This window comes from Anopheles bellator, chromosome 1 (genome assembly GCF_943735745.2).
Source record: "Anopheles bellator chromosome 1, idAnoBellAS_SP24_06.2, whole genome shotgun sequence".
Taxonomy (NCBI): domain Eukaryota; kingdom Metazoa; phylum Arthropoda; class Insecta; order Diptera; family Culicidae; genus Anopheles; species Anopheles bellator.
Window position 1 is genome coordinate 60,115,217 of NC_071285.1, and position 27,507 is coordinate 60,142,723.

The following is a 27,507-nucleotide window of genomic DNA, read 5'->3' on the forward strand; positions in this document are numbered from 1 at the left end:
TTGCAAAAGTTTTCTGCACTCCCAGCGTGTGGCCGATTTTAGTTCGTATTTCTTGCAATTTTTGCGTCTCTTGCTATGTATTTTTCAGCGTTTTGTGTAGGAAATGTTTTAGACGCAAAATAGGCTAAAATATATGACAACCGTGGATGAATATGAAAAAGAAACAACAAAGGAAATTATCGACTACAAAAATATCTGCATTTGAATAAATAAAATTAACCTTCCTAACACAGTAATATTGAATATGATAGGGACTAGCCCTTAAATGTTTTGCCACAGTTGAACAATGTTGTTTGTATGGTCTCACCGTAAGGGGCTGTTAATAGCAATGATTTGTTCCGAGTATGCATGTTTGTACCTGCAATTAAGTAAAAGAAAAATATATGTAGTTATGGATGTTGCACAAGGCCTGGACATTATAGTAGAAACGTATCCTCTTCTACCTTTAAGTGGCTAAAAAGAGAAATCATTTCCCCACAACAGATTCAATTTTCAGTATAATAATAGTGATAAACGTGACATGCCCGGTGACAACTGCTAATGCTTCGCGGTATCCCACGGAGATCGTATCTTAATTCCTCTACGGTGAAGCGGGCAGCGCAATTTAATCTATTTTCAATTATGCTGCAAACAATATAATTCGAGGCATGTCACAACCGGTGGTAGTTAACCCCTACCGTCTAGCCGAGGGAGGTACAACGTTGGCCAGGGACGATTCGTTACGAGTCTCCGGAACCGTCAGCATCCGTCAGCCGGACGCGTTCGGGCGGTTTCTTCGCGGGGCTCGCTTTCTCGTAACGACTGGGCAGCTAATGTCATTGCGCCATTGCGTTCGGATTGTGGTGTCAGCGAAAGGTGAGAGTTATGAGCGAGTGAGAAAAACGTATCCAGAAAAAGCGGGAGGTCAAAGAGATAATGTTGGCTAGGCGTTGATCGCGGACGGTTCGCGGACACCAGCAGCAGTTACCATAACAATCTGACGTCGGGGTTTTTTGCCTCAAACTGGGGGCCAGCACCGATCGGGAAATAATTTGAGCTCATTCGCTGCGGAAGAGTTGATTGGATTGATTTGGTGAGGTTTGTTTTATTTGGTTTCTCCTTTTAGGGCCTTCCGTGGGCCCCAAACGGGTCATTTGCCTCTCTTGCCGCTCCATGCTAATGAAGCCTAGCGGTCGGCATTGCACTAATGATGATGTAATGAGACGAGCTGAGACTGTGTTGGTAGTTTTTTCACTGTTTCAACAGACGGGCGCGAAACTGCATGGCAATTAATCACTGAATTTCCCCTTTAAACACGGGAAACACTCTGATAAGCGGCTCGTTTCGCGGTTTTCGAAGAAAAATCTTCATCTGACCCTTTTTTAAGAGGCTTTCGTAACGACCACCGTTAGTCTCAACGGGGACCGGGAGTTTATTAAAAGCTTGCCGCGGGCCATGCCGTAGACGACAAATTCGTTTCCAATGCGAAGTCGGTCGGGAGACTCCATGATTAGCCGTTTTGCACTTTTAATGATATCCTCAGGCCGCTTAGCGATAAAGGAGCGGAAAAATAAATTGCTAGCTAGATTTGTTTTGGGGTTTTCGGGACATTAAATAATTCAATGTCAGTTGTATCGTACTTTTAACTATGGCGTAATTGCGGGCGGGTTTAATTTGGTTTTGGCTTCTCAGAGGACTCGTATTTTAACGAATTGAGTTGAAAAAGTGGAACATAATTGATGGTTTTCGAATGATCTTATAGCATAGGATCAGCACCCTACCAATAGGCAAAGCATTATAACGCATTAGTCAAAACATTCTGTGTGGCACGTATTGAACCCGATTACGCAATGGCAGCGGTGATTTAATAAAAATTTCTGCACCAGCCGTTTTAAGTGAATACCTCGTCATGAAGTTACACAGTTGCAGACTACCCCGCATTTAAATTATTCACCGTTACTTTCACTTCTTGGTGATGAAATCATAAAAACCTTTCCATCCACCAGATGATTTGCCGTGGCTTCGGACAAGCCTCATTTCACTTGGAAAGCCCCAGAAATACAAGAACACACTCATAAAAAAACAAATCTTTTGGGCTGTTTTTGGGGGCATGTAGAAAGCTCTGGTGTTAACGATACGTAATCGTCGACGTCCTCATTTTTCCTTGTTCCTCTGTGAAGCAAACTTCAGTCGTAGAACTCTTTACGGAAACAGGAACAAAAAAGGACACAGGAAGCGCCAAAGTTCGCACCTGTCAACGGCAGAATTTCAACATCAAAGTCATGGCGCCGTGGCCAATGGATTTTGTTTTTTTCCAGTTCACAATATGAAGTCCGTCCAAAAAAATTGTCAGAAGACTCCCCGGTTAGTGTAGAACTTTTTTGTACCGGAACTCCATCTCGGTGTAGAGAATTGTGCTGTATTTTCACAGAGATTGAAGCTAACCGTTAGCCTAGAATTGAGCCTGTGCCGTGTTTTTGAGTCCTATCCATAGGAACCCACAAAGTCCAAGTATCCTTTCACCTACGAACGACGAGGGAACAGCGTCTCATATTTTGACTGCAACCCACTCAGTTTGCAAAGAATGTGAGAAACATTCAAAACCCACTGAAAAATAACTGGTCCAACAAGTTATGTAAAAGTCCGTGTGGTTGCATGTTGTATACTTTCGCTTTTTCCTTCCATCGTCCAGCAAGACCAGGATGTGGTTCTGTTGCTCCAGAAATCCTTTCCCCGTCCTGAATTCGGTTGGATTTTTTTGTTTTTGCTGCCCACGGTTGTTGCAAAATGGTGCCGGTGCTGGTTTCGCTTCAATTTGGTTTTTTGATGAATTTGGCTGAACCGTTCTTCGACGGAATCCATTACGGGGGTTGGCTTTAATTAAAATTCAAGCACAATTCGTCATCTAGTACGGAACACTATCATACGCCATACGGTGTGGTACAAGAAAACCAATCGCTACGTGGAGGGTTCATGGGTTGCCACAGGATAACCCGTGAAATCAACCACCTTTCGAAGGACCTCATGGCGTTTCGGGAAGCATCCAGCCAACGCGGTTTTGTGTTTGTGCGGAAATTAAACGATATTCTTCGGATGGAGAGAAAAGCTGTTAATTATTTATTGATCGAAATAATCTGCCGGAAATCTATGTTTTCAAAGAGCTTGCAATCCTGCAGTGGACACTTCAAATTAATGTCCGCGGTGAGCTACCGGACGATAGCGATTGGTGTTTATTCAGAAGCAGCTGGAGTAGCAGGAAGAGCAACATCAGCAATCTTTGGAGCTCAGGGCTCAGGGCGGATCTGAAAAATGTACGAATAAGCAACGAACTAATCAAATTGATTTGTTTTCATCCTGATCGTCTTATCGCGCTGATGAATGTTTGTTTTGGAAGCTCCAATTTTCTGTTTCTATCCGCTGGGCATCTTGATGTAAGAAATCTCTCAAAATTTCGATGTAGGAATGTTTTAAAGCTATTTAAGAACGGTTTCCGGGGCCATTTGAGTAGTTTTTCTTAATAAGTTATTGATAAAAGGCCTAACATGGACGTGAAAGCACAAGTGAGACATAACACGAGATGAAGAAATGTGTCGGTTGAGCGAAGCAAAAGCCAAGCCTTGCCTTCTTTACGTCTTTCGTGATGCACTAGACTCCAGACACCTGTCGTAGGTGTTCAACGATCGTTGAAATCGAGTGTTAGTATTGACTTTTTTCTCATCCGCCAAAGGCGCATCAGGACGCGTTTGTTTGCGTAAGACAACGTGCGCGTAACAAACATCTCCGTGGGGTCGATTGTTTTGCAGGTTAAGTTTTTTGTTCTCTTGATGCTTGTCTCGAAAATAAATCTCAACGACCGCAGTCACGACAATCGTAGTAGGCGATGGCGCGACAATGGCGAGACGGCATGACATTTGAATTACTCATCGACGCAAAAGTGGTGCGTCGCGAAGCGAAGCGTTGCTCGCGTGCCGCTGATGTTTTGCGTTTTTCGTCATCACATGCGAAGGTGAGAAAACTCGAACAGACCGCTGATAACGATACGAAGCTACGGGTTTTCTTTTCCTTATCCAGTTTTGAGGAGCGTTGCGTGCTCGAGATTAATTTGCTTTGTTTCTGTGCGCAAACAGCATAAATACAGTAAGCTACTGTCTAATCTTATCCCCGACGCACGATCGGGCCGCTTTATTTCGATTTCGTTCCGGAGGGGCTTGGGTTTCGCTTTCATGAGCTTGAGTAACACGTAAAACAATTTTAGTTGGTTTTGCCTACATTAGGGGCGAGTAGAATTGGTTGAATTTGAAACATAGTTCCACTCAGTTTTCAATTTCCAAATATTTGTAACCGATCTCGTGTATAGATCAGGAGGACTGTAGGGAATTGTATAAATGTATTCTTGAGTTTGACCATGCAAAAAAATTTAATAAATAGATGAAAACGGTAGATCGATGGAATGACAGTGAAAGGTTTTCTATGAATCGTACAATGTATTTAGTGATTCGATTAGTTAGCCCTCGGCGTAATCTTGCATAATTATGGTCCCAACGATAGAAGTGAACCGCCTGTGGTGAAAAATCCACGTAGAAATCAATGTACGCCGACGTGCAAACAGTAAGTAGCGTGACCAAATAGAAAGATTGTATCTACCTGAAAGGCCATAAATTCCGAACGGGCACCTCGATTATTGGACGCCCATTAAATCATTTAAAACCGTAACATGGCACCGCGCACGTGTGTATGTGTGCTTGGCCCAGTTTGTCCTAGTTTTGGTTGTACCATTGTTTGCGGTACGCGATTTGCGCGAAGAAAAATTGGCGAGCTTCAAACGCGAGATCCGTCTTACATAACAGGGCACGGCGTCGCAATGGTGACAATGGTACAAGGCGGCAAAAAGGACGGTTGCGTTGTCGCTGTTGGCAGTGGTGACCATCATCCTGCTCAATACCTTTCTTCTAAGAGAAGCCGCATGTGGCACCGCCAAGGAACGAACGAGACCCTGTTTAAGGGGCGCATGCTTATTCACACCGACCGCCTAGGGGCTCCCTGAGGCCAAACCGCCATCAAAACACCTGACCGACCCGATTTTTAGTCAGATTGAGTAGGGATCCGCAGCAGGAGCGAAGGAGTAAGTGGGGACACACCAAACCACTTTCGATTGTTGGCGCGATTAAAAAGAAATAAAAACCGTAATAAATCGTTCGCCTATTGCTTCAGCCACAACGACCACGACATGTTTGCCTAGCACCTGACCACCCCTTTGCGCCGAAACCGCAGCCCACCTACGCAGCATAAAATGTTGCGCTCTCGAAAGGGCCCAGGGCGGCGCGTGGTTCGGTCGGGAAACAATGGGAACGTTTGAACGCGCGGCTGCTGAAATTGTTGTTGTCGTCCCAGCACTGTTACATTATCTCCCACCCAGGGTGTAGTTTTGTGCATGTTGTTTTTGTTTTTCTTCTGCTCCATTTTTGCGTCCTTTTTGCGCTCCGCCAAGCTTTCTCGTTACGGCGGAGTTTTTAGTGTCGCTTAGAACATAATAAGATCGGTACTCGTTCGGGGTTCGAGCATAAAACCCCCTCGTCGATTGCTGGACAACGAAAACCGGTAAAAAGCTGACTCGCTTTCCCCGTCGTCAACGCTGGAATGTCCGTTTCGTTACACTTTCGATCATTCCGGACAGAAAGAGCTTATGGTCGACAGTTTGCGGCGCTGGGGGAACATTCAGGCTATTTCTAATGACCGTTGCCGTTTTCTTCGCATTACCACTAGGGACGTGCGTTACTGACCTTTTTCTGATCGCATCGACTTTGTCGGGCTTGAATTTTCCTCAAAAGCTTTCGTTTCGTCCATAGGTCTTTTGTTGGTGATATTTCTCTTATTCCGATTTCTGGTTGGACTCCCTTATGAGCGCAATCGCTAGGTTTATGGAGTTACTTCGAGAGTCTTTCGTTAGAAATTTACATAAACCGTAGCGAGTGGTTCGAGCGAAAATTACCGATACCCGATGCTCGCCGATCCACCGGCACTGCCGAAAGGGTGTTGGGGATGAAAGGTCGACACGTTAATTTGGCCTTTTCAGGTGTATAGTTTGTAACCTGAGGTTTTTCGTTTCTCTTTCTTTTCTAGTCCCACGATTCGAGTTTGATTTTGCTCAGAAAGTGAAGGTTCTTCTTCTGTATACCGGAGAATAAGGTTCACGGTAAAGGTTATCATTTTAGTGAAATTTTGTCCGTAAAATACAGCAGTCAGGTCGGGCTTCCAAATAACACCTTTCACAAATGATGCCTAAATTATCCGTGCTTTCTATAGGTTGGGTTGGCTAAGGGGTGTTTATTCGATCGTTTGTCCCTTTTGTTAGATTATTCAACTTTTAAAATAGCAAACACGGTACCCCAGAGCGTTGCTTCGAATGAGTCTAACACTTTTAATTTTTCCACGAAATAAGAGCAGCGCTTTGCGTAAAAGGCAAACAAGCGAAAGCAACGTAAAAGAACCACCAGCGGGCCGTATTAGCTGAGAGGTAAGTAATGTGGCGTACAATAAATCGCCAATTTACGCTTGCCATCGCGTCATGTGAAGCAAAGTGGAGCGCGCTTTGGGGAAAATATAAATTTAAAACAATAGCACGCATCCCTGTAATTAACGGATTTGTTTAATTGGAAGGCGAAAATGTGGTCGAAGTTTGTGCAAAGACCACCTTGCGGCGCCTCGGCATAGTAACCGTGTGGAAGGTCTTTGCAGAAAACTTCGGCACATTGCAGACGCAATAAATCCCCGCAACTGGCGAATGATGAACTTGCACTCGCTTATTTGGCCACTCTTCTCAGCCCCAGTTCAGGTAGTGAAAGTCGGGCTTTTTCGGTTCACCTTTCTCGCCGTATGCTTACGTAACATCAATCTGCCACTGGCCAAAACGAGAGCAAGCATTGGTTCGATACCTCCAGGGAGTTTGCAGAATCTGATTTAACATCAAACAAACAGCCGGCCTGGCAGCTGAAGGGATTTCCATTATTGAGTTTCACCTGGACCGCCAGCTTGAGGCGTAAGGTAATGACCAAAATTCGTTTTCGCAAACGCATCAGAAACGCCAGTTGATGACAACATGCTGAGAATGCAAAGCTTAACAGGTGTCTGCATGTTTGTGGATAAACATTATTTGTCACTGATTTCTTTGACAGCCACCAGGACGGGTGAAATTCAATTTATTACAAGGAATAGCCTGGCAGTGACCTGCAGACTTGATAAACATCAATCCAATCGCACTTTGGAAATTGAGAGGAGAATCGCCAGCCGCTGTCTGGTGCTCCGCCAATTATTTGCGCACTTCGCAGCCCAGTTTCGTGACAGATCGGTAACTTCGTGTGCGGTAGAAAAGGTGATAATGTCACCGGAGGTTCCTGACGAGTTTGAGGCTCTGCAAAACTGCGCCCAGGCGCGCCGTGTTTGTCGTGATTCGTGTAAGGGAAATAGATGGAGATCGAATAGATTGACGGAGCTGATCGATTTACGGGTCCAGTGTCACCGTGTTTCTTAGACGGATTTGCTTCGTTTCATCTTTTGCCCGCTACCTCTCGCAAATTAGCCGCTCGTCGTGTGGAGCTGTTGCAACATCGTGTGCACCACATGCTTTGCTGGACCCGCGTGACCCAAATAGGGACGGACCATCTGCTGTGAGGAACGAACCTAGCTCGTGAGTCCATCAATGTTGCTGGAGAAGATTGACAGGTTCCCCCTTGGCTGGTGTGGCCCGTCGTTTGAAGGAGACCATCGAAAACTGATCGACAATCGATCGAGAGCAGCTTGGAGGGCTTTGAGCGTGTGTCGGATGAATGCTATGGACCGCGGCTTATTAGCATTTACTGTTTCCGCGCAGATCACTTACGCAATCAATCAGCCTTAAGAAGAATTCTGACGAATGTTTCGAATTCAACTTTGACCACTCAGTGGTCAATTCGACCAATGACCACCGTTTGTTGGATCTGTCTGCACATCGGTACCCAATTACCCCTCATAAATAAAACATGCTGCATGAGAAAAAAAACCTTTTCGACGAAACGGGGAGAGTTTTGTTTTTTACTCCAAATAGATACATTAGCATGGGGCGTGTGGTACTTGTACAACCCGATAGACTGCCCTTTAAAGAGCGCGGCGTTAGGGACACTTTACTATTTTGATTGATGGCAAGAATTTTATTATTTCACAGCTTTGTCTAGTACTTCTCGCTTTTACTTATAACAATATTAGATCATTTTTCATTGGCTTTTAGTGTATGTTGCGATTGTATCGAAATCGATTAACAAAATGGCAAACGAAGACACTTGAGGGCGAGCGGTCAAGCCAGCCTCTGCCACGAGGGCACGCTCGGGAGTTGCAGTTACCAAATAAGTGAGTAAGTAAGGTAGACTAGTGTATTGGATCAGTGTAGATTCTGCGGAAGCGAAAGTGATCTCCGAGCAATGTTCAATGAATGTCTACTACCGTCGTCGTTTCGGTTCGGTTGAGTTCGAACTCTACACCAGAAAACCGCACCGACGGCCGTCGACGCCGTCATGTCAAGATCAAGGCGAGGCGATCGAACCAAAATGATGGTTTTTACGTTATAAAGACCTCTCAAATGTTGCCGAACGGAAGCGAAGAATTTTTGGCACACCGAAGTCGTTGGCATTCGTTGAGTTAGCTTCTGAATGGTTGGTTCAACGTTGAGCTATAGTGAAACCTACCGAAACCTACCAATCTCGGCGAACGCTGATTGTTTTTGTATCGTACCGTTTAATGGCACAAGCTGTCAATGGTGATAGAATTTCGGAAATGTGTTCCATCCACTATTCACGATTTTCGCGTGCAACCTTAACATCCTCTCGATCAATTTATAGTATTCGCCTTGAAGAATCCCGGACCGTTGGTCTATTGTTCCGGATTCGATTGAACAAACGCGAGATTTGTTATGTCCAATTAATCGATAAGCTTAAAATGGGTGGTTCCGCCGATGCGACAGTGCGCAGAAGAAGGCCATTAGAATTTATGTGTCAGTGTTGTTCGCAGGGTTAGAAACCTGACTTTCAATGGTCGGACCGTGGTCCAAGCGGTTTTTACGAGCTAATTAAAGTCCAGCTCAAGAGGCTCGAAAGAAACTACCCAAACTGCTGCACTGCTGCAGTTGTTCGCATGCTGAACTAATTCTACGAATATGGCGTTGAAGTTCAACCTTATAAAAACCGGTTTCCTTCGGCTGGCCCGATTCCGTTGCTTTAATGATACAATCAAGCGCGCGTATGTCTTCCACCTGGACCGCGTTTTTGTCGCGCAACGCTATGCCTAGTGCAGCATAGTTCTCCAACACTTTGGTCGGCAGCCTTCAGCAGCTCTGGGTCCTACGTTTTTTTGTTCTTCTGCAGCAGCACTCCTCTCCAGTCCTGGCTGTGTTTCAAAATATCCATCGCAGTCCACCATTAAAGTTGGAAAATGCAAGTACTTTCATTTTCTTCTTCTGGACAAGTGGCCAACGTGAGATTGTGGTTACACAGAAAACAGTTTGCAGAGGGGCTCTGGCGTATTGATACACAGTATTCCGTTATTTTCATGGTCATACCCGTCATTCCAAGCTGTTCCAGCTGTTGGTCTTGGTTTCGTTTCTCGCGGCGATCGAAACAGTCAAATCTTACCAAGTCGAAGTATTTTATTATGCATTCGCTTATGTCTGGACCGGGTATCCAAAGTGTGAACCTACGCAACTCGGTCGATTTCTTCTTAGCCACCAAGCAATCCGACCGATCGTAACAATCGGCCTTAGGTGGCAACTTCGTAGGGATACAGCGATCGTGAAGAGGAAGGATAAAATAAAATACTGGTTTACGGTGTTGAAATTAAGTAATTACACCTTCAAAGTGACATTTTTAGGCTAGTTGTGAGACTGCTGCTGCGAAGTGTTACAACCTTCGCTGTCTATGGGCTGGCGAGACAATCTTGAGAACTTGAATTTCCGGCGCACAAATACAAATCAAGCCCGCCATGTAAGTGGTTGAACCGGACGTTGAGTTGACCTAAAAATGTGCAAGACCTCCGCAAAACCAGCCAGTTTGGTTACAGTTATCTTCGAAAAGCTTCAACGCTACGTGCAACAAGATTGATAAAGCTCGTTGAACAACTGAAAAGCCGTGACTTGGGGTGCCAGTAAGTGTTTAGGGCTAATCCGATGGCTACTTATTTCAATGTCCTGGACTGAGTAAGCACATTGACTACTTGCCCGCGATTAAAAGACTATTCAGCAGCTACACGGTATCCTGTTGTGTTCATAGTTACAAATAGTTAACCTGCATTTTATTAAAGCTTCCACTTACTCAAAACGTTCTTTCTTCTAGCTCCTTCTGAAGAAATATCTTTAAAAACTCTAAATGAATAAGCTACAAAGTTTCACGTACCGTTTTGGGAAGTTTTGGAGTGTTTCTTTTTCTATTTATATTTGTTCGAGTTCAAGCCGACACGCTCAGCGGCCAAGCTTTGCACCGTTTTGTGGTTCGCTGGAGAGTTAATTAAGTTCCTTTTCAGCTGAAATGATGGTCGTCGTCAGTTGTGGTGGTAACCACTGTTCCTTGAGTGGGACGGCTACCACCCGCCGTGGATGCGGCCGAGCATAAAACTAAATCAAATTACACCTCCCAAAATCTCCAAGCACCTCCTAGCCAGTCCTAGCTCACCTTAGCTAATCAAGACAAACACTTCCGTCGCTCTGATGTCTGTGGAAAAACTGCGCATCGCAATGCAGCGCCCACTTTCCCGATGCTCGCAGACGCGTGAAAGCTGCGTTGCTACGGCAACGCTGGTTGGCCGATGGCTCACTTCCGATGGATAGTTGGTTGATGCGTTCAAAGTGTACGGTTCGTGTGGCTCAACATTGTCTTAAATAAATTCACTAACGAAGCGATTTCACGGACCGCTACTCCGTGACGGCGACCGTCGGTAGTTCGTACGTGGAGGTGCTGTGAGGAATCGAGATTTGCGATTCGCATGGTGATCTTGATCTCTCGCTGATGGCTTGCCCATGATGCGTTAAGACACAAGGCGGAAAAGGTTTTGCTCCAATACGTAAGCTTCAATTGTACACCACGACACGTACAGGGTGGTAAAAATCTGCTAAATTTCTTTGCTTGAGTATGACTCAATTGATTATATCAGTCAATCATGTTTCTATGGATCTTTTAGACTGTGAACAAATTTCATCAAAGCTTAAAGTTGTGTAACTGTTGTAAGTCAATAGAGTATGAAAGTAAAGTGAAAGTTTGTGAAGAAGCGTACAATCATCTCGACATTACAAGCGAAACGTTGCTTTAGGACCGAATGGAGTTTTGTTCTCATCGCAGCTCATCGCATTATTCTCATTAGCGACCGGAAGAATAAAAAGCCAAACGGGGACTATAGCTAATTTCCCTCAAGGAGTGTTTGATATTCTGATGAAACAGCATGGATCGAGAACTCTGTGGACTGCGAAAACACATGCTGTGGTTGACCGAAACTGCGAAACTGGTGTTGAGTTCACTAATGAAGCCATCGAGGGGCGAGGAATGTTTGAACTTCGCCGCAGCATATCGTGTGGCGTGTTTTTTTGCAGTTCCATACGATTTTCATTCATATCGGCGTGGCAGACCGGTCCATCAATGGGTTTTGAAACCTCATGCGTTGGCCACGACTTTGGCGGTAGAGGGTTTTGTGGAGCACCGAGCATGTAGTGCACAAAATTTGTACTTACTTTGCGGCGTAGGTGAGTTTGTTGCGCAAATATTATAAATCTACGATCTGATTTCACATTGACCACACGACCACACGATGGACACGCCATCTTGTTCTAATGAAGGGTTTCTTGGTTCGTACGAAAAAGGCTTTCGGTTGCCATTACGAAATGAGGCCTTTCAAAAACGCTACTCTACCACACTATAGAACTGACCACAACCTGTGATTCGTGAATATGTTCCGTGCGTTAGCTTGTTGTATAATTGACTCACACATTGACTAATTGGGGAAGTAAGGGGTTTTAAATCATGTTGAACAAATGTTCTCAATAGATTGCAAAGTTGGGCATTTTTTAGCTTTTCTGGTCACTCAATCATTTGTGTTTTGAACCACAACAATCAATGGTAAACATACACACAATACGCACTTTTTAGCCTGTGGTTTAATATTGTCAAACATTCGAGTTTTTGCTTGTACTCTAAATAAAACATAATCGAGCAAAGCAATCAAAACCCATGTACACTACAATTAACCCCAAGAGTCCACGCTAAAAAAGTTTTGATTGAAAGTATCAGCATTTTGTTCTGCAAATCCAACACCCAAAACAGGCGCTTTCCCTTTCATTTTTTCTGAGCATATATCTCTACGGACAAAATCTAGAAAACAAAAACATCAAAGTTTATTGGAAAGCTTTATGCTGGAGCAGTCCCCAATATCTCCTGTTTGCGTTGTACTTACGCGCTGGCGTTCGCGAATGTAGCGCCGTTAAAAGCAACAATTTTCGAGAAATAAAGTACGAAATCTCCAATCAACCGGCCGGCTTCCTACCTGGAAAGAGGAAAAAAGCAAACATAACGAATCCAATTTTAGTTTAGGGATATTTCGAACAGGTTTATGTTGTGTTCAAATCTCAGCGGAAGATGCTCGAACATGCCGAAGTTCCTATGGAGGCCATTCTCTCAACAGGTTTTTTGACATTTTTCTTAAATTTTTTGATTGCTTAAATGTCTTAAAACAGAAGTACGCACATGAATTTATACGCACGCAATGAGGCACGAAATGGAGAAAACAACACTGGCTTCTCGAGCTATGAGAAACGGAGAACTTGTCGTCGTAATTGATGAACCGAAGGGAGAATTCGCCCAGAGTCAGCTGTGAAATTCAGTCAGTTACGCTCCATAGGTTCCCAACAAGCGAAGCACTCTAATACTGACATGTTGTGTGTGCGTGTCTTGGGGGCAAAAGAAACAATGCAGTGAAAGCGAAAGTTCTCTGCCTAAACGTTGGAGCTGCGGACGACGGTGGCGTTCATTCGACCGTGAACGGGTTGTGTCACCGTTGACAACAGTACTGCCATCGATTGTTTGCACTAAGGAACCGTCGCTAGGGTGTCCTTGGAGGTGCTGACCACATTTCGAAGGCGATGAAGTTGTCCTTCTCCAATTTCCACTGATTTCAGGATTCAACGGATGGTGCCATTGCATAAAGAAACTGTTTACTTAACTTCTTACTGTAACTGGCATGCTCGGTTGGGATTTATCCTTGAGCCTTTGACCACAGACTAGATTTGTGTTTAGTTATATATCATGAGTCCAACAAACCACACGTTTTGTCATCGATATGCAGAGAACTGCATGGGTTGGTAGAACTCCACTACTGTCGTTCGGTATCCATGAATAAGTCTTGCTGGCAATACATTTGCTGCCGTCGAACAGTGTGGGTTTTAAACTACGGTTGTGGTATGAACCTCCGGTGTTTTCGCCATCGGTGGCAGAATTTAATATCAATGACCAATTTTACTAAAGTTACCAACGTCACCACCAACTTCTGCAAGTGCATCAAAAAAAAATTTGACCTGATTTTTTATGCAATTCGTGGAGCAAAGAAATCACATTGCTGGGTGAAATTTGAAAACATGACTATAATTTGAAAAGGCAAGCAAATATCGTCCTGTGGCTGCGCCAAGCTTCTTGTATATTTATTTTACTTCCTAATGGGAAACCATTAATTCTATTTTGGTGAACTAAATGGACCCCGAGGCCCATTAGTCGAGAAAATTTCCAAAAGCTGGCCTCACTAGCTGTCTGGTATTTGTTGGGCCAGCAGGTTGGGGCCTGATTATAGTCGACCAATTAACCTTCCGTTCCTTGGCCTACGGCAATCGATTTGAACGCTCGGGGTCGCACTGAGATGCCAGAGTGCTCTTTTGGGGTTGGCGAAAATTACAGGTTGTGATTTAATAAATTTTTATAATATTTGCTGGCATCACAAACCATAGGCACCGATTGTAAGCGGTTGTACGATCAGGGAGCCACTAATCTTGGCACAACTTGGCACAACTTGCCTTACGTCTCTCTGAAGGGTATTCACACTGTGGCATGTACAGTTAACAGCATCAAGCTCAACCATCAGCAATAATTATCATCATCATTTAAATACACTCAGTGCAAGCTACCACTGAAGTTGATGAAGTTCTACCACTTCTACCTACCCTGATTTTGAAAAACACACTTCCTTGAAAACACGGTGTTATGCATGTTATGAACAAACTTGCGCACGTTGCAAACATTTGTTGTGTTGTTAATCTAAACCTTTTCTGTGGGTGTTGGCTTTGCTAGTGAATACACTCAAAATGTTTTGATAATGAAAAGAGAAACAAGCAAACAAACGGAAAAAACGATTTTTGCTTTGCTTCGCATAAGAAATTTATATTGGGCTTTTTATGTACCAAAATTACTCATCGATCGAATGGTTTGGAACTTTTTTGCAATGCTAAACTATTTTCAGCACATCTTTTTTTTACTATTTAACTTAGGTGAACTATAAAAAAAATTTTGTCAGGTATTTACTTTGCATTACGGTTTCCCCTCTGCCGGTTGATTGAACCGTTCAAATCATTATCCATCTCATTTGCTTGCAAGCACAAAAAACAAGGCCGAAAAACAAACAACATAAACCCGATTTAAACCGTTGAGGCGGACCCGTTTTCGTGACTTCAGTCGAAAGTAATTCGAGCGAAGTCGTTCTCTAAAAAAATAAATAAGGCTAGTTTTCCTCGATGAAATAGCTGTAGTTGAGTTGAGAAGGGTTAAACGGCATCAGAGACTAGAGTTCAATAGCAGTAGGGCTGGTGCAGGATACGAGGCAGCTTAAGCAGTGTCCGCTCGTGGACCTGTTTGTTGTGTTGATTGCGAAATAGTTATTGAATTTAAATTAGATTGTGTAACTAGCGGCTGTCAGAGCGTTAGAAGGGGAACAGGAACAGGTACGGTGGAATTCTCAGAGTCTAGGGCAGCAGCAACTTGTGAAGTGGTAGAGCACGAACTCATGTTCTAGCTATCGGGTGCTGGATCGCAAGGAGTTACCGTATTTTTCCGTGTATAACGCGCACCCGTGTATAACGCGCACCCATATTTTACGAGAACAAAATTGGAAAACAAATTTTTTACTTTACATTTTTCAGATATGTGATACCCAACAAATATCAAATGATAATAATGTATTACTCTAAATACTCTATAAATATTCTAAAGTAGACTAAAGATAAAATGCGTATACATTGCAAAAGACATACTAGTATTTTATATTTTGTAATAATCTTCAAACTCAGATTTACTGCTGTCTGACAAATTCAGATTCTCTAATTGCTGTTCAATGTACTCCTCATTGTCACTCTCTGAAGAGTCCTCATAAATTGCGACATCTTCAGATCCATGCTGATGCCACATTTTTTAAATGATTTCACAACAACTTCTGTTTTAACTCCCTGCCATGACTTAAAAACGATATTGTATGGATAATTATATTCCTAACAAGTGTTTCATTTTATAATTTATTCAATAATACTATAGAATATGTACCTAAAAGGGCACATTTGTATGCTTGGAGGAGACAAAATGATTACTACCCTTGTATAACGCGCACCCAGATTTTAGAGCTAAAAAAATTGGGAAAAAAGTGCGCGTTATACACGGAAAAATACGGTAAGTGTGTAGGATGGTTGACGCGGTGGGAACCGCAAGAAACCCAACAAGAAAACACTCGCCAAATTTGTCAATACAATGGCGTTCGAAGGAATTTATGCAGGTTGCTGAGGCCACGCAGGTGTCTTGCCGGTCTCGCTCGTTTCTACGTCCAATATATGTTCCGCAAGGAACCGGCACTAGAATAGGGACACCAACAGTGCAGTTCAATGAAGAAATTCAGTCACTTTAGATTGTCGGTTGTTATACTAGCACACGAACCTCTCGGGTAGCTGCTGTAAAACAACACATCGTGGTAAGATCTGAATCACAACTGTAGTCGTTTACGGACTATCCCCGAGCTGACCGAAAGCACGAATCTGGTTCAAGGTTGTTTGAACTCGCCGGTATGCGCTGCGAGCACGGGGCGTGAAAGTTGTCCCTGGTTTGCTTTCCCAAAGCGACGCAAACCAGGATCCGCATGAACAGAAAGTAAAACAGTCCACGAGGAGGACAGAAACTAAGATAACTCTCGCCTTACAATCTTATAAACGTATTAATGGTTGTCATGGAGGCTGTGCTTCGTAGAGGCATGTGCAAATGACTCACGGCACAAGGACAGTGTGGGGTAAAGCTTCAGTAGGACGTGGCTGCACTGGGAGAGACTTTGTTAGGCGATCGCTCAGTCCGTCTATCTAGTTTATTGAAAACGAATTTATCTAACACCTGATAAACTGTTCTGGGATTTTCGGTCACACGCAAAAACACACGTTTCTTTAAGTCAAAAGATTTAGAAACTTTGTCTTTACTAAAGAATAAACTAAACTAAAGATTAACATGCAACTTATACACTTCACGACTAACGATGAAGTAATACGATACATAACCATGGCTCCGCAATTTGTTACATAATATTTTCGCTTTCCGCTTTACGATTATCAACCTAATGAATTTGTTAACGACTTTTCTCCGAGGGAGAAACATTTAAGGGATTTTTTACAGGCTTAGTCCAGTGGTAGCACATCTCGGGGTTCGGAGAGCTAATGGTTCATTATTTCACACCTTAACCTGTAAAGCGTGCCATAAAACGTGGCATGCTTTCTCGGTCAGCAAATGCACTCAGCAGCAATCTAATTAAATCGATTTATACTTCAAAATCTATCCTTTGCATCCTTTGCAGAGCGGTCAGTCAGCTGCTGCTGATTAATGACTATTGCTGATACTAATAGTGTACTGATTGACAATCTCCGGTCGTTTATGAGTCAGTGTGGCGTGGCGTTGATCGTAGTCATTTCGGGGCAGTCATCGCTTTCAGATGCGGTACCCTAGGACGTCTCAAATTTGTTGGGTTATGCAAATCATCTGTGTTTTCAGCAATCATAACAGAGGGTTCAAACGGACATAGCTCCTAGTCATCTTCCGTTGTCGTTTTTAATATAACCGCTAAAACAAAAATTGTTATGGCAATGGCAATATGATGGAGCTCATTGACAAAAATGTTACATTTCAGCATCGTCCTTATGGAAAATAATTAATATTCATTAAAAAAGTTACAAGTTTTCTTTCTATTAAGATAATATTCAAATTAAAATGATTGTTTTGAGAGACAGGTGTACCTTAGCAGACCTTGTGCACCTTTTTTCATAGCCTTTTTTTCGTAAGTAAGTAAGTTTTTTCACCTTTTTTTCGTAAGTCTCTTGAAAACATGTTGAGCGCAAGGCGCAAGAACCAGCGCACGCTTAGGAATGTACATGACGCTGGCATGCGGTACATATCGGCATTCTAAGAAATCAGATATTGACCATGCGAGGCGTTTGTTTGCTTACTTTTTATGCACTCTATACAACGGGCAATGGCTTTAACCATGCCCCATGGTTCAGTCTTGCATCGGTGCGTAAGGGTTTGACCGTTCTGCTCGATTAAAAGCTGCTGTTGGTGGGTGGTAAATATGCAACGGATGTGGTCAATTAACGAGCGCAGCGTGAACTCCATGACTCGCAAGGGTTCCTATGGCTGAAAGCTTAATCGAACCGGATACAACTCTCGCCTAGCCACGATCCTAAGGCCGCGACATGGCTCTCAGGCGCTAGCTTGCAGCAAAGATTAACGTCGCCCAAGTTGTGGACGGAGATGATTCCAGTTGATTGCCGTACAACGGATAGGAACTGAAGCGGAACTATTTTCTCTAAGGAACTGGTCATTGAGGTATCTCCCGCTTATCCTACCTTATGGTTTAAGGCGCTTTTGCTTTAGTTTCCCAGTTTTTCAAGTTTTCCGGTCGAACTAAACTTATTTAATAAAGAAAGAAATTAGTCCACTGTTGTTGTCATTACCGGTGGTTGCTTCTGAGCTGAAGGTAGTTATTAAGTGACCCTAAATTTTCTCCCCGGTTTTTGGTTTGGCACGGATTGTAAAATTCATGATCCTTTACTGCAACGTCACGAATTTCTCCCGTCTGGTGAAAAATGATAAATCGAGCCACATGGTCATACGAGTGCCATGAATGGCGTAAAACTGGAGCTACTTTTTAATGAGTCCGCGTAGCAAAAACTGGTTTCACAAGGAAAACAACAACGGGCCAATTTGTTTTGCGTGCCCAGTGGCCACTGAAGTGAAGTGGAGCTGCAGGTAAGTTTCAGTGAGATCAGACGGCGTGTGTGGAGGGACATGTGTTCTCGCCAGCCAGGAAAGTTTCATAAATCGCTTGGCCTAGAAATGATAAAGGAAAAGCATGGCTGGCGTGGGCCGCCAAAAATCATTGGCTGTCCGTAAGTTCGAAACGTCGATTAACGGTGGCGCCGAACGGTGACGACCGAAAGCGACGATGCAAGAAGCTGCTTTCTTGGCTTACGCGAGATCGTCTAGGGAAACAACAGCATATCCGCTTTACGGTTCATGTGAAACCGAATGATTTACGGTGGACTCAATTTAGGCACCGGAGGCGATGCACTGAGAAAAACCATGAATTGCTGATTCCAAACTAGCGCAGAAATTTTTGCTTGAATAATTTATGACTACAATTGTTGTAACGATCTGATAATTGTTGAAAATGTTAAGTGATTCGTTCCGAAAACATATGGTATATGCATTTTAATGTTACCCAGTTTTTAGTACATCCTTACTGTGAACTTGCAATTTGATAAACAACAGCAGGTTTTGCCTGAACTCATTCATAAACTATTAACTGTTATTTAATAAATCATTAAAACTGTTTTTTTACAGATGAAATGTTGGAAGTGTATGGCTTTATCAAAGTAAATGTCACTTTGCATATCTATTTCCGGCGTATATCAAGATTGCGTAGTTCCAGAGTTAAGTATCCTATTTTATGTTTACGCATGGATGTATCGCGTAGAATCGCTTTTAACGACAAGTAGTAAATTTAATGACCGATAAAGGCTTTTAGTACGTATATTCTGTTCCGTTTCGTACACGCTGATAATTCCATCTCAGAAACAAATGGTTGGCGATTAAGTTTGTTTCGTCAACAAAGTCTTTCCATTCGGCTCTGTCTCTTTCCAACAATTATCGGTATTTGAAGATGGAAAGGAGTTTTTGTCAAGGAGGCCTTAGAAAGCAAGGGATTGACCATAGTGGAATAGAGCACCGATGGTTGCTTCGCCCTTTGAGGGTAACACGGTATCACGTGCGCCTCCACCAACCTGTTTGCTGACCTAACTCAATAACTCCTTGAACAAATCAGAGTGAAAAGGACCATACGGGTTCCAGAGTGGAATGCTTACGTTTGACTGGCCTAATGGTCGAGCGTCAAATGTCAGTGTCACAGCTTCCACCATCGGAGGAGAAGTGATCGCGCCCGGACAGTCGTGCGTCTAGAATTGGACGCCCAGAGTCCCACTGACACAATTAGCGTTCGGTCGGTTCACCCAGATTCGTTCGTCCGTGTGCGTTGCCTATATTCGTATTCCCGTTCCATTGCTCTTAAGCGAGGCTGAGGAGAAGCGCGAGGAAAGCATAACTGAATTGCCCCCTTCACGGGTCTCTGAAATTGGACAGGTTTGGTGCGCACCGGTGTGTGTACAGAAGGTTTGGATTTTGTGAAACCTGTTTTGCGGAGTGTTGGATTCTGGTTGAGTGCTCCCCGAACTGCGTCAGAACTGTGGAGCGGATTTGTGTTGGTATGGTAGCGAGGAAGCAGCTTTCATCAAACCATCATGAACCATGCGGCTCAACATCAACCATGGTCGACCAGTCAATCGGCTGGTTTCGGGAATGAAAAAGATTAGCCGTTGCGGTTGACTGCGATCGACTCTTGAATAGCCATCGGGGTGCACATACCTTTCCAGTGGTGGTTTTTGAGCACAGCTCAGACGCCTGTATTTGTTTTAAAGCATGAAGCACCGTTAGCGATCGCGAGTTTTAATTCCATAATTCCAATTAGTCTTCGGAGACCGAGAGCACACATGGGCAACGGTATTTTATGGTCGGTGTGCGGGGCACTACACCTTCGTGCAATATTTACAGGAAGTAGCAGTAATCGGCGCAAAGCAGAGGATGAATATTTAATTCCTTTCTCATCGAAACAGAGCGGTGTCTGCTTCATGGCCAATGCATCTCTACCAGCGCCTCGCTTTCTTATTGAAACTTGTTTCATATTTGCCCTCTGATGCCTCATCACTGGTCTAATTGTTGAACATACCATCATCGGTGTCGTCTTTACAAGGACATAGGTGCAACTGCAATGGAATACTAGAAGATTTGATGCACTAACGCAGCTTCTTCTTGACAAGGACATGACATGGTTTGCCGTCGGTCTGTATCTAATCGAGGAGCTTGATTGAGGTACGGATTTACTCGATTTTGCTACATTCAGCATTTAAGCTCAGCAAAGCCTGTACAATCCATGTTCCGGAAAAGATAACACTTTTAAAATACAATTTCTCGAATCTCTAAAGATGCGTGACTTTTACCTCTACGTCTTACCCCCAGAAAATATAACCATTTTGGTCACATTTTAGTAGACAACGAATTTTAACCATTGCTTCGACGTCGTGGAGATTATGTGCAACAAGGAAAATGCATTAATCGCAATAAAGCTATAAGGTACACTCCGTCTAGCCACGTTCGAGTTCCAGCGTTGGGTTACATTGCATGGACGGTCTTCCTGGCAGCCATTTATGGTGCGCGTGGAATCTTTGCCTTCCGGAGTGTCCGTAAATGAAACTGCAAGAGCACTACGTTCCATTCGATCGATGCTTATGCACCTTCTCTATAATGTTCGTATGAAAAAAGCGAATCTCAAACATTCAAACGACGAGTAGCTCACGTTTATTCAATTTTTAGTTTTAACGATGTTATGTTTGGTATGAGGAGCATGCCAGACCCTGTAATACGTAAGTCTTTTAGTAAAATGATGAAGGTTCCGGAACCGATGAAAAATGTCTACACGAGAACTGTTCCATTACGTAATTGTTCGGCATGCCGTGCAGGTTTATTTTTGATGACTGGTCCGGAAACTATCTACAAACATACTTCGTTGAACCGAACCGCTTCATTAATGCTCCCGGCAAAAACGGGAACACATTGTTGCACATTTCGTTTCTTGTTGCATAATTTGTTTGTACCCTTCTTTTCATTCAAATTTAATGCATACTGTTATTTCCAAAGGAAGGCAAACTGTTTCTTCAAAGCCTTTTCTTCAATCTAGTGAAACACCAAGTTGAACCCCACAAAATCAAACGAAATATTTCAATAGAAGTTACTGCTGTTACTGTTACTGTTGCACTTAAAATTAACATTAATTAATCAATTAAGTATTATTAAAATTAATGAAAATTAGCTGCTATAAGCTTTATTTCAAATGTTAGAAGGTAAATATGGAAGGCATTTATGTTGCCAATGATTTCACCTCAAAAAATAAGCTTCTGTGTTGCATGTCTGTGGGATTGCTCTAAAGATGTCGTAGCCTCATTTAATCATCCAGACTCTCCATTTATTTGTCATTAGTCTCCGGTTTTACCTTATCCTGAACGTGTAATGTCTATTTGATGTGGATTTAAATGCCTTCCGTATGATCCGAATTGCAGCTTAATGTAGTAATCAGTTGCGTGTCCAGAGCGTTTAACACTTGCGTGTTAAAGGCTTTGCAAGTGTCAAAAGTAGCTACCACGTTGCATTTAATGCTATTCGCTCTCTGTAGCTTACAATATGGAACTAGAACGGGTTGAAACGATGGACCCATATCATGCAAATTGTACAACTATCCAACAGCAAAACGCGTTTCTGTCTAAGCATCTTATTGAACTTTTGAGCTATAATATATTTTTTTTTAGTAATAGAATTACAATTTCCTTCAGGCGATTTTAGTGAGTCACGGCAGGCACCCAATTCTTGTCTGACCTCCGTGCCTTTCGTGCTTTTCAGTTTCGCTTCCTTTTTCTTTGCGAAACTCAGCAACCGGTGCCCCGGATTGGATTCTGGCTGGGCCGCCGGCCATGTTCAAGTGTGGACCCTATGTTCTTTAGACATACTCCCACGGTTTGCCAGCGCTGCTGTGATTGTGTGACTCGTGCATGATTTGGGTCGGATATGACCAACAATCACGCTCATGACCACAGGCCATATCTGGAAGCGCCAGATGCAAGTCTGTCTTTTGGCACATAGCTCTGGCCAGGACAACCTCGTATACCCAGAGCGGAACCGTAATCTGGGTTGCCATTGATTGCCACTTTCCGAGTGGTTCAATGGAGACCAACGCCACCGTCCTCTCTGTGTCGATTGCTACCTGTTGGCATCAGGAATGCTGGAGAATGTCGTGGCCGGAGAGTTCCCGGCCAGAGATCCATAACTAATGAGGTATTTGAAAACGTGAGGTCATTCGGGCTGCTAATATGTGTGCTTCTGTTTTGTCAGCCTGTTGAACCCTCGATAAAATCAGATGTGGTGAGACGCGGTCCGACTTCCCGCGTTCGCTTGGAGCCCGCCAGATGTTCGACTTTATCCCCGAGCGATGCGAGTTCGGCTGCCACGGTGGTACGTCGGATCGATAGAAGTGCCGGTTGCACCGCCGTGAATACCGACCACGTCACGGAGAAGTGGGCACTCGAAGGCGTTCTGTGTCACGACATTTTATTATTTTATTATATGGCGTATAATTGTGCCGCTGTTTTGCTGCCGTTGCGCTGCAGGGCCCAATCGTGGCCGCCTTCGATATTTCTGCAAACTAGTGCTTTTAGGATTTTATTATCCGTTTTCCGCTCGTCGCCGCAATAAACAAACGGCCGGGGCTGGTGCAGCCCACCACCTTTGGTGGTGCTCTAAAATGAGTGACCGTGCGCTATGAAGCAACACTTTAGTGGGGTTCTAATCGCTTGACTGGACCCGGTCCTCTCCGACGGTTAGTGGTCTAATAAATCCTTACGTTTTTCCCATTCGATTGCACAGACGGCAGTTAACGGCAGGCACAACAGATGAACCAAGGCAAACTACCACGCCACCGATTTTCTTCCTTCCACAAGTCTTAAATTGTCCTAAATTCCCAGTAGCAAATGGTCAAGCAAACAGAGAGAGAAGGAAAGATAAAGAGAAAGAGAGAAGCACAGGACCAAAAATTATGGCAAATACTTGGCCTATAATGTCTTCATTTGTTGCCCAGTGCAGCAAAGTTCATGTTAGTGATTTGACCGTTTGAGCGTTGATCCTATGCTGGGCCCAGCGTATCCTTCGCTACTATGAATTAGGGCCAAATGGAAACAAATGGATTAATAAACTTTGCCATTAATCTTCTGAAGTCGGTACGCCGTACGTTGTGTCCTCAGCAAACTTTTCCCTTCAAGATTTTTTTTCTTATATGCTTTGGTTTAAATCATGGTTTTTGGTTTAAATCTGCTTTGATGATACAGTTTATCCGATTTCCAGTTGAATAAAGAACGCAGCAAAAACAAATGAAACAATTGCTGCGGCTTACGGGACGAAAAACGATGGTGGCTTATGGGACGCTACAGGCTCTTGAGAACACTTGATGGGAATCCAAGAGATGTAAGAAGTTGTGAATAAGAAATCGTGTGAAATTCGCTTCATGTTCGTTGGCTCTCGAAAAACACAAAATATGCAACACATCAGTTCACGGTATCGAAAAGCAAACACTGGTACAAACGTCCAATATGGCCATCCCGTACAGAGAGCCACAGAGAGCCATACTGAAAAATTGTAACATATGCCCCACGTACAACGGTCGATGGGTGTTTAAGTGCCGACGAAAGCGGAATACTAATTTCTCCCTTTGCACCCCAGTCGTCGATTCGATTAAAAATGTGTTTCGTGCGACAAAAATGGTTTCCATCCGCGTTAGCGTTTCCAATAATTCGATTTGACGGTGGCTGGAATTGGACGGAATTGTCGCCATTTGCCACAAACGGAAGAACAATTAAGTTTGACACACACGGAGCGGATCAAAATTAAAAACGAAAGTGGAACGCCTCTGTCGTTGCGCAAGCAGAGACCGGAGATCCGGCGACCATGTAAGCTTTCATCTGGTCGGACTGGACACGAACAAATCAATATCTACCGCACACCGGAACAATACAGATTTTAAATTCCCTCATCCAGGATTAAATTGTCAATCTTCTGAACCGGTCCAAGATAGACTGTGGAGTGTAAGGCAAATACAGAGAAAAGAGATTTCCAGACTTCAGAAGCTGATAAACAAACTAACATCGAAAACCATCATCAGCAGCTTTTGGATCTGTAGTCTGGCACTCAGGGGTACACTTTCTGAGCAGTTAATGTCTCACACGGTGGCTACGTCGGGTGTGAAATGTCGAGAAAAAATGACAATCCATCAAGGCACCAAGTGCCTCCCCGAAGTGTGATCATGTTTGCGAATGAACTTTCGGTTTAATTTACGAAGTTGTTTTTTCAATGCTTTCCCCAAAATGTTTTCGAGGTGTTCCAATGTCTAGGGCGACGAGACGTGAAACCATAAGATCTGTTGCCCGGGATCCGTCGTTTACAGAAGTAATAAAATATATACACTTCGATAGAACTAGGTTTGGGAACCGACAAATGTTAGGAATATTTTTGGTCAATTTTTCTATAATACATAAATTTTATTATCATCTTATTTCTTTCTGTCATTTATTGCTACGCAATTCAACTATATTTATTATTACCTGTTACTGTGCTTTCATATTACCTTATCCCCTAATTGAACCAATCTTTGGTTTTTAACAAAACAGTACGATGCAAAATGCATTATCGTCACTGTGACCTTATTTAACTTTGGATATCACAGCTTGAAAAATGCTGGTTTAGTTGAAAACCAGTGGGCTCGATTGGATACAGCAACAGCGAATTTCCAAACGCAACTCAGCTGAAAGTCAGCGTCGAGTCAACCACTTCCCTCAGCACGACTCCGTTTGACCTGTAATGGTGCTACCAGATTTGCTTAAATGCTATTATTTTCAGCGAATTTCGCTTTCGTTCTTTGACCAACCGTTAACGACATTCCACCGTACAGGTCCGCGCTTTAGCTCCCCGTTCTGTTCGATAAAGTTGTCCGAAAAACGTAATGTCAGCAATTTGGCTCCGTTAAAGAACGCCACCTCATGCAACGCATGCACAGCAACGCGCCAACTGTTAGAATATCGGTTCCGGTAGTTGTGCCTTCTAGCCGTCGGTGGCGATGGAATGAAAAGCAAAACCAAAATATCGCCCAGCAAAGGCCACCGACGGTTAGCTCCAGATAGGTACAACCTTAAGGTATGTTCTGGTTGGCGTGACGGCATGGTGGGTCTGCGTTCGGTCGCCGGTGCACGATGCAACGACACTGTGCACAAATGGGCTACCTCGTGGTGGAGCCACCCCTTTAATTGTGCGGCTTGCAAACACCAGAAGGGCCTCAGCGAACGAGCCGTTGTGTGGCCATGCTCCTTTGCCCAGAATGGTTGGAACTTATTTTATTGGGTCGCGAGATAAAATATAAAAAACAAACGACGTGGCGTGGTAAGGCACAACACCGGGCGCTAATGGGACACATAACCCACACAGGGGTCCGGAATTATGCAGAAGGGCAGGGCAGCATAAAATCGGCTACAGGCAGTTGCATAATAATCGTGCCAGATCGTGTTCTGTGGCTACACCCTGCACAGGACTCGCCATGTCCTCCGCGACGCTGGAAGGCCGAAAGGTGTGAGGTCTGAGACCTTTGTTCAAGACCTTAGTTTCCAGGCGAGCCTTTGGCGAACACCTCATGGTATACGGGTTTGTACATTTTAAGGTGTAATTCGATGGTTATAGTAACGGTTGTAGCTCACTGCAGCAACACGATAATAGAACATTCTTTAGCACGTGCTCACAACAAATGATGTCACTCGTCGTTCGGGTTCAATCGGGCTCACCTTTGAATCTTCTCGATGTGTGTTGCTGAACGCGGACTCCGTTTGTCGTAACGGCAAGCAACACGATCCCGAGGGATAACATGTTCACACGATTTCGCCAGTTCATGGCCATGGTGAATGGATTCTTACTCCGGGTTTGCCTTCTGTTTCCGGTACAATTCACGCACGTTCACAGCCGCCTAGAGGTGGCCGCCTTCACTAATCGATAGCACGCGTTTTGTAAAGCAAATAGACACCAAGGAGGTCCTTTTGTTTTTTTCTTCTGCTTTCTTAGCACCTCACGAAACCTTCGAACTTCCCCGGTGCTTGTCACCGCTCGTGTCACCCAACAACCCGTCTCAACCCGTCGTTACGCACATACACGACGCACATTCACGCACCCCCGTGGAAAGCTCGTCGAAAACGCACCGTATCTGCGATGCCACACGCTGCACACCGCTCGGGCGAAGGTATCGAGTGGAACTGCGCAAAATTATTCGCAAACACCAGCTAGTCACCTCACAGGGAGCGCAGAAAGGGTACTCAACGGTTCTCGTCCGCCGACCACTATTTCGTGCGGCCTGGCGATCACTAGCTGAGCGCGGATCAACTGATTTGTGGGGTCCGTGCGTACCGCCCAACGGTCCGCTGTGCTATGGAAGCACGGCGCGCTGAGTGACCCGGATTGAACGGTATTTTTTCGATTTCTTTTTTGTCAATCCGTAAGGGGAAGCTCAACAGTTGCCCGAGAAGAAAACAACCCCCGAATCCGATCTGTTTCGTGGTACAAAAACTGTATCTACACCGCCTGGGGCTGCGGCAGCACGAAGCGCGCGCAGCTCTGAAAGCTTCCGCTTGAGACCCTGTGAATGGGAGCCACAAACGTGAGTTATTCGAGCGAAGGCCACTTCTAGCTCCATGTGTTAACTTGAATCAGTTGATAGGTGGCATCTTTTAGAAGAAGTAATATTTTTATATGTCGAAGTTTCGATTTCAATTTCGAAATTTCGTGAACCCTATAATATCAATGGGATCTGTATGATGGACGACGATCTCGTATCATTGCCCTCGTTGAAGTCTCTAGCCCCAAAGCTCAGTAGGCTGCACACTGATCGAGAAGGGATGCTGCCGGTCCATGCGCCAGAAAGAGAGACGCTCTGTGAGCTTTGAGTGCCTCGAAAGTTGTGCTCGGCACTCAGCACGTTTTTCAAACTGCCCAGTTTTTCGCGATCGTGGGGAAACCACGGTCACGATTGCTGGCACGATTGGATTGGCACGATACCGTTTGACGCCTACTCTCTCTCTCTCTCTCTCTCTCTCGAATTCTCTCTCTTTCTTTCTATATACATATATATATCTCCCGCTCGCTCTCTCTCTCTCTCGCTCTCTGTCTCTCTCTTTCTCTCGCCAGTACAGCAGCTGATCGGCACAGCACGATCGCGACCGGCGTTGTGTGTGTGTCCATACGCAGCAGCCGCGAGAGTACCGTACGGCGCAGTCATTAGTTCGTG

At 44.1% G+C, this 27,507-nt stretch overlaps 1 protein-coding gene across 2 annotated transcripts in view; it reads right to left on the reverse strand.

The window, feature by feature from the left end:
* LOC131214957 (uncharacterized) overlaps positions 1 to 26,129 on the reverse strand; it is a 62,506-nt gene extending 36,377 nt beyond the window's left edge. For both annotated transcript variants that reach the window (XM_058209309.1, XM_058209308.1), the window contains exon 1: positions 26,018 to 26,129. In XM_058209309.1, coding sequence (XP_058065292.1) covers positions 26,018 to 26,129 — 112 coding nt within the window. The remainder of the gene's footprint in view (positions 1 to 26,017) is intronic.
* Positions 26,130 to 27,507: the final 1,378 nt, after the last annotated feature.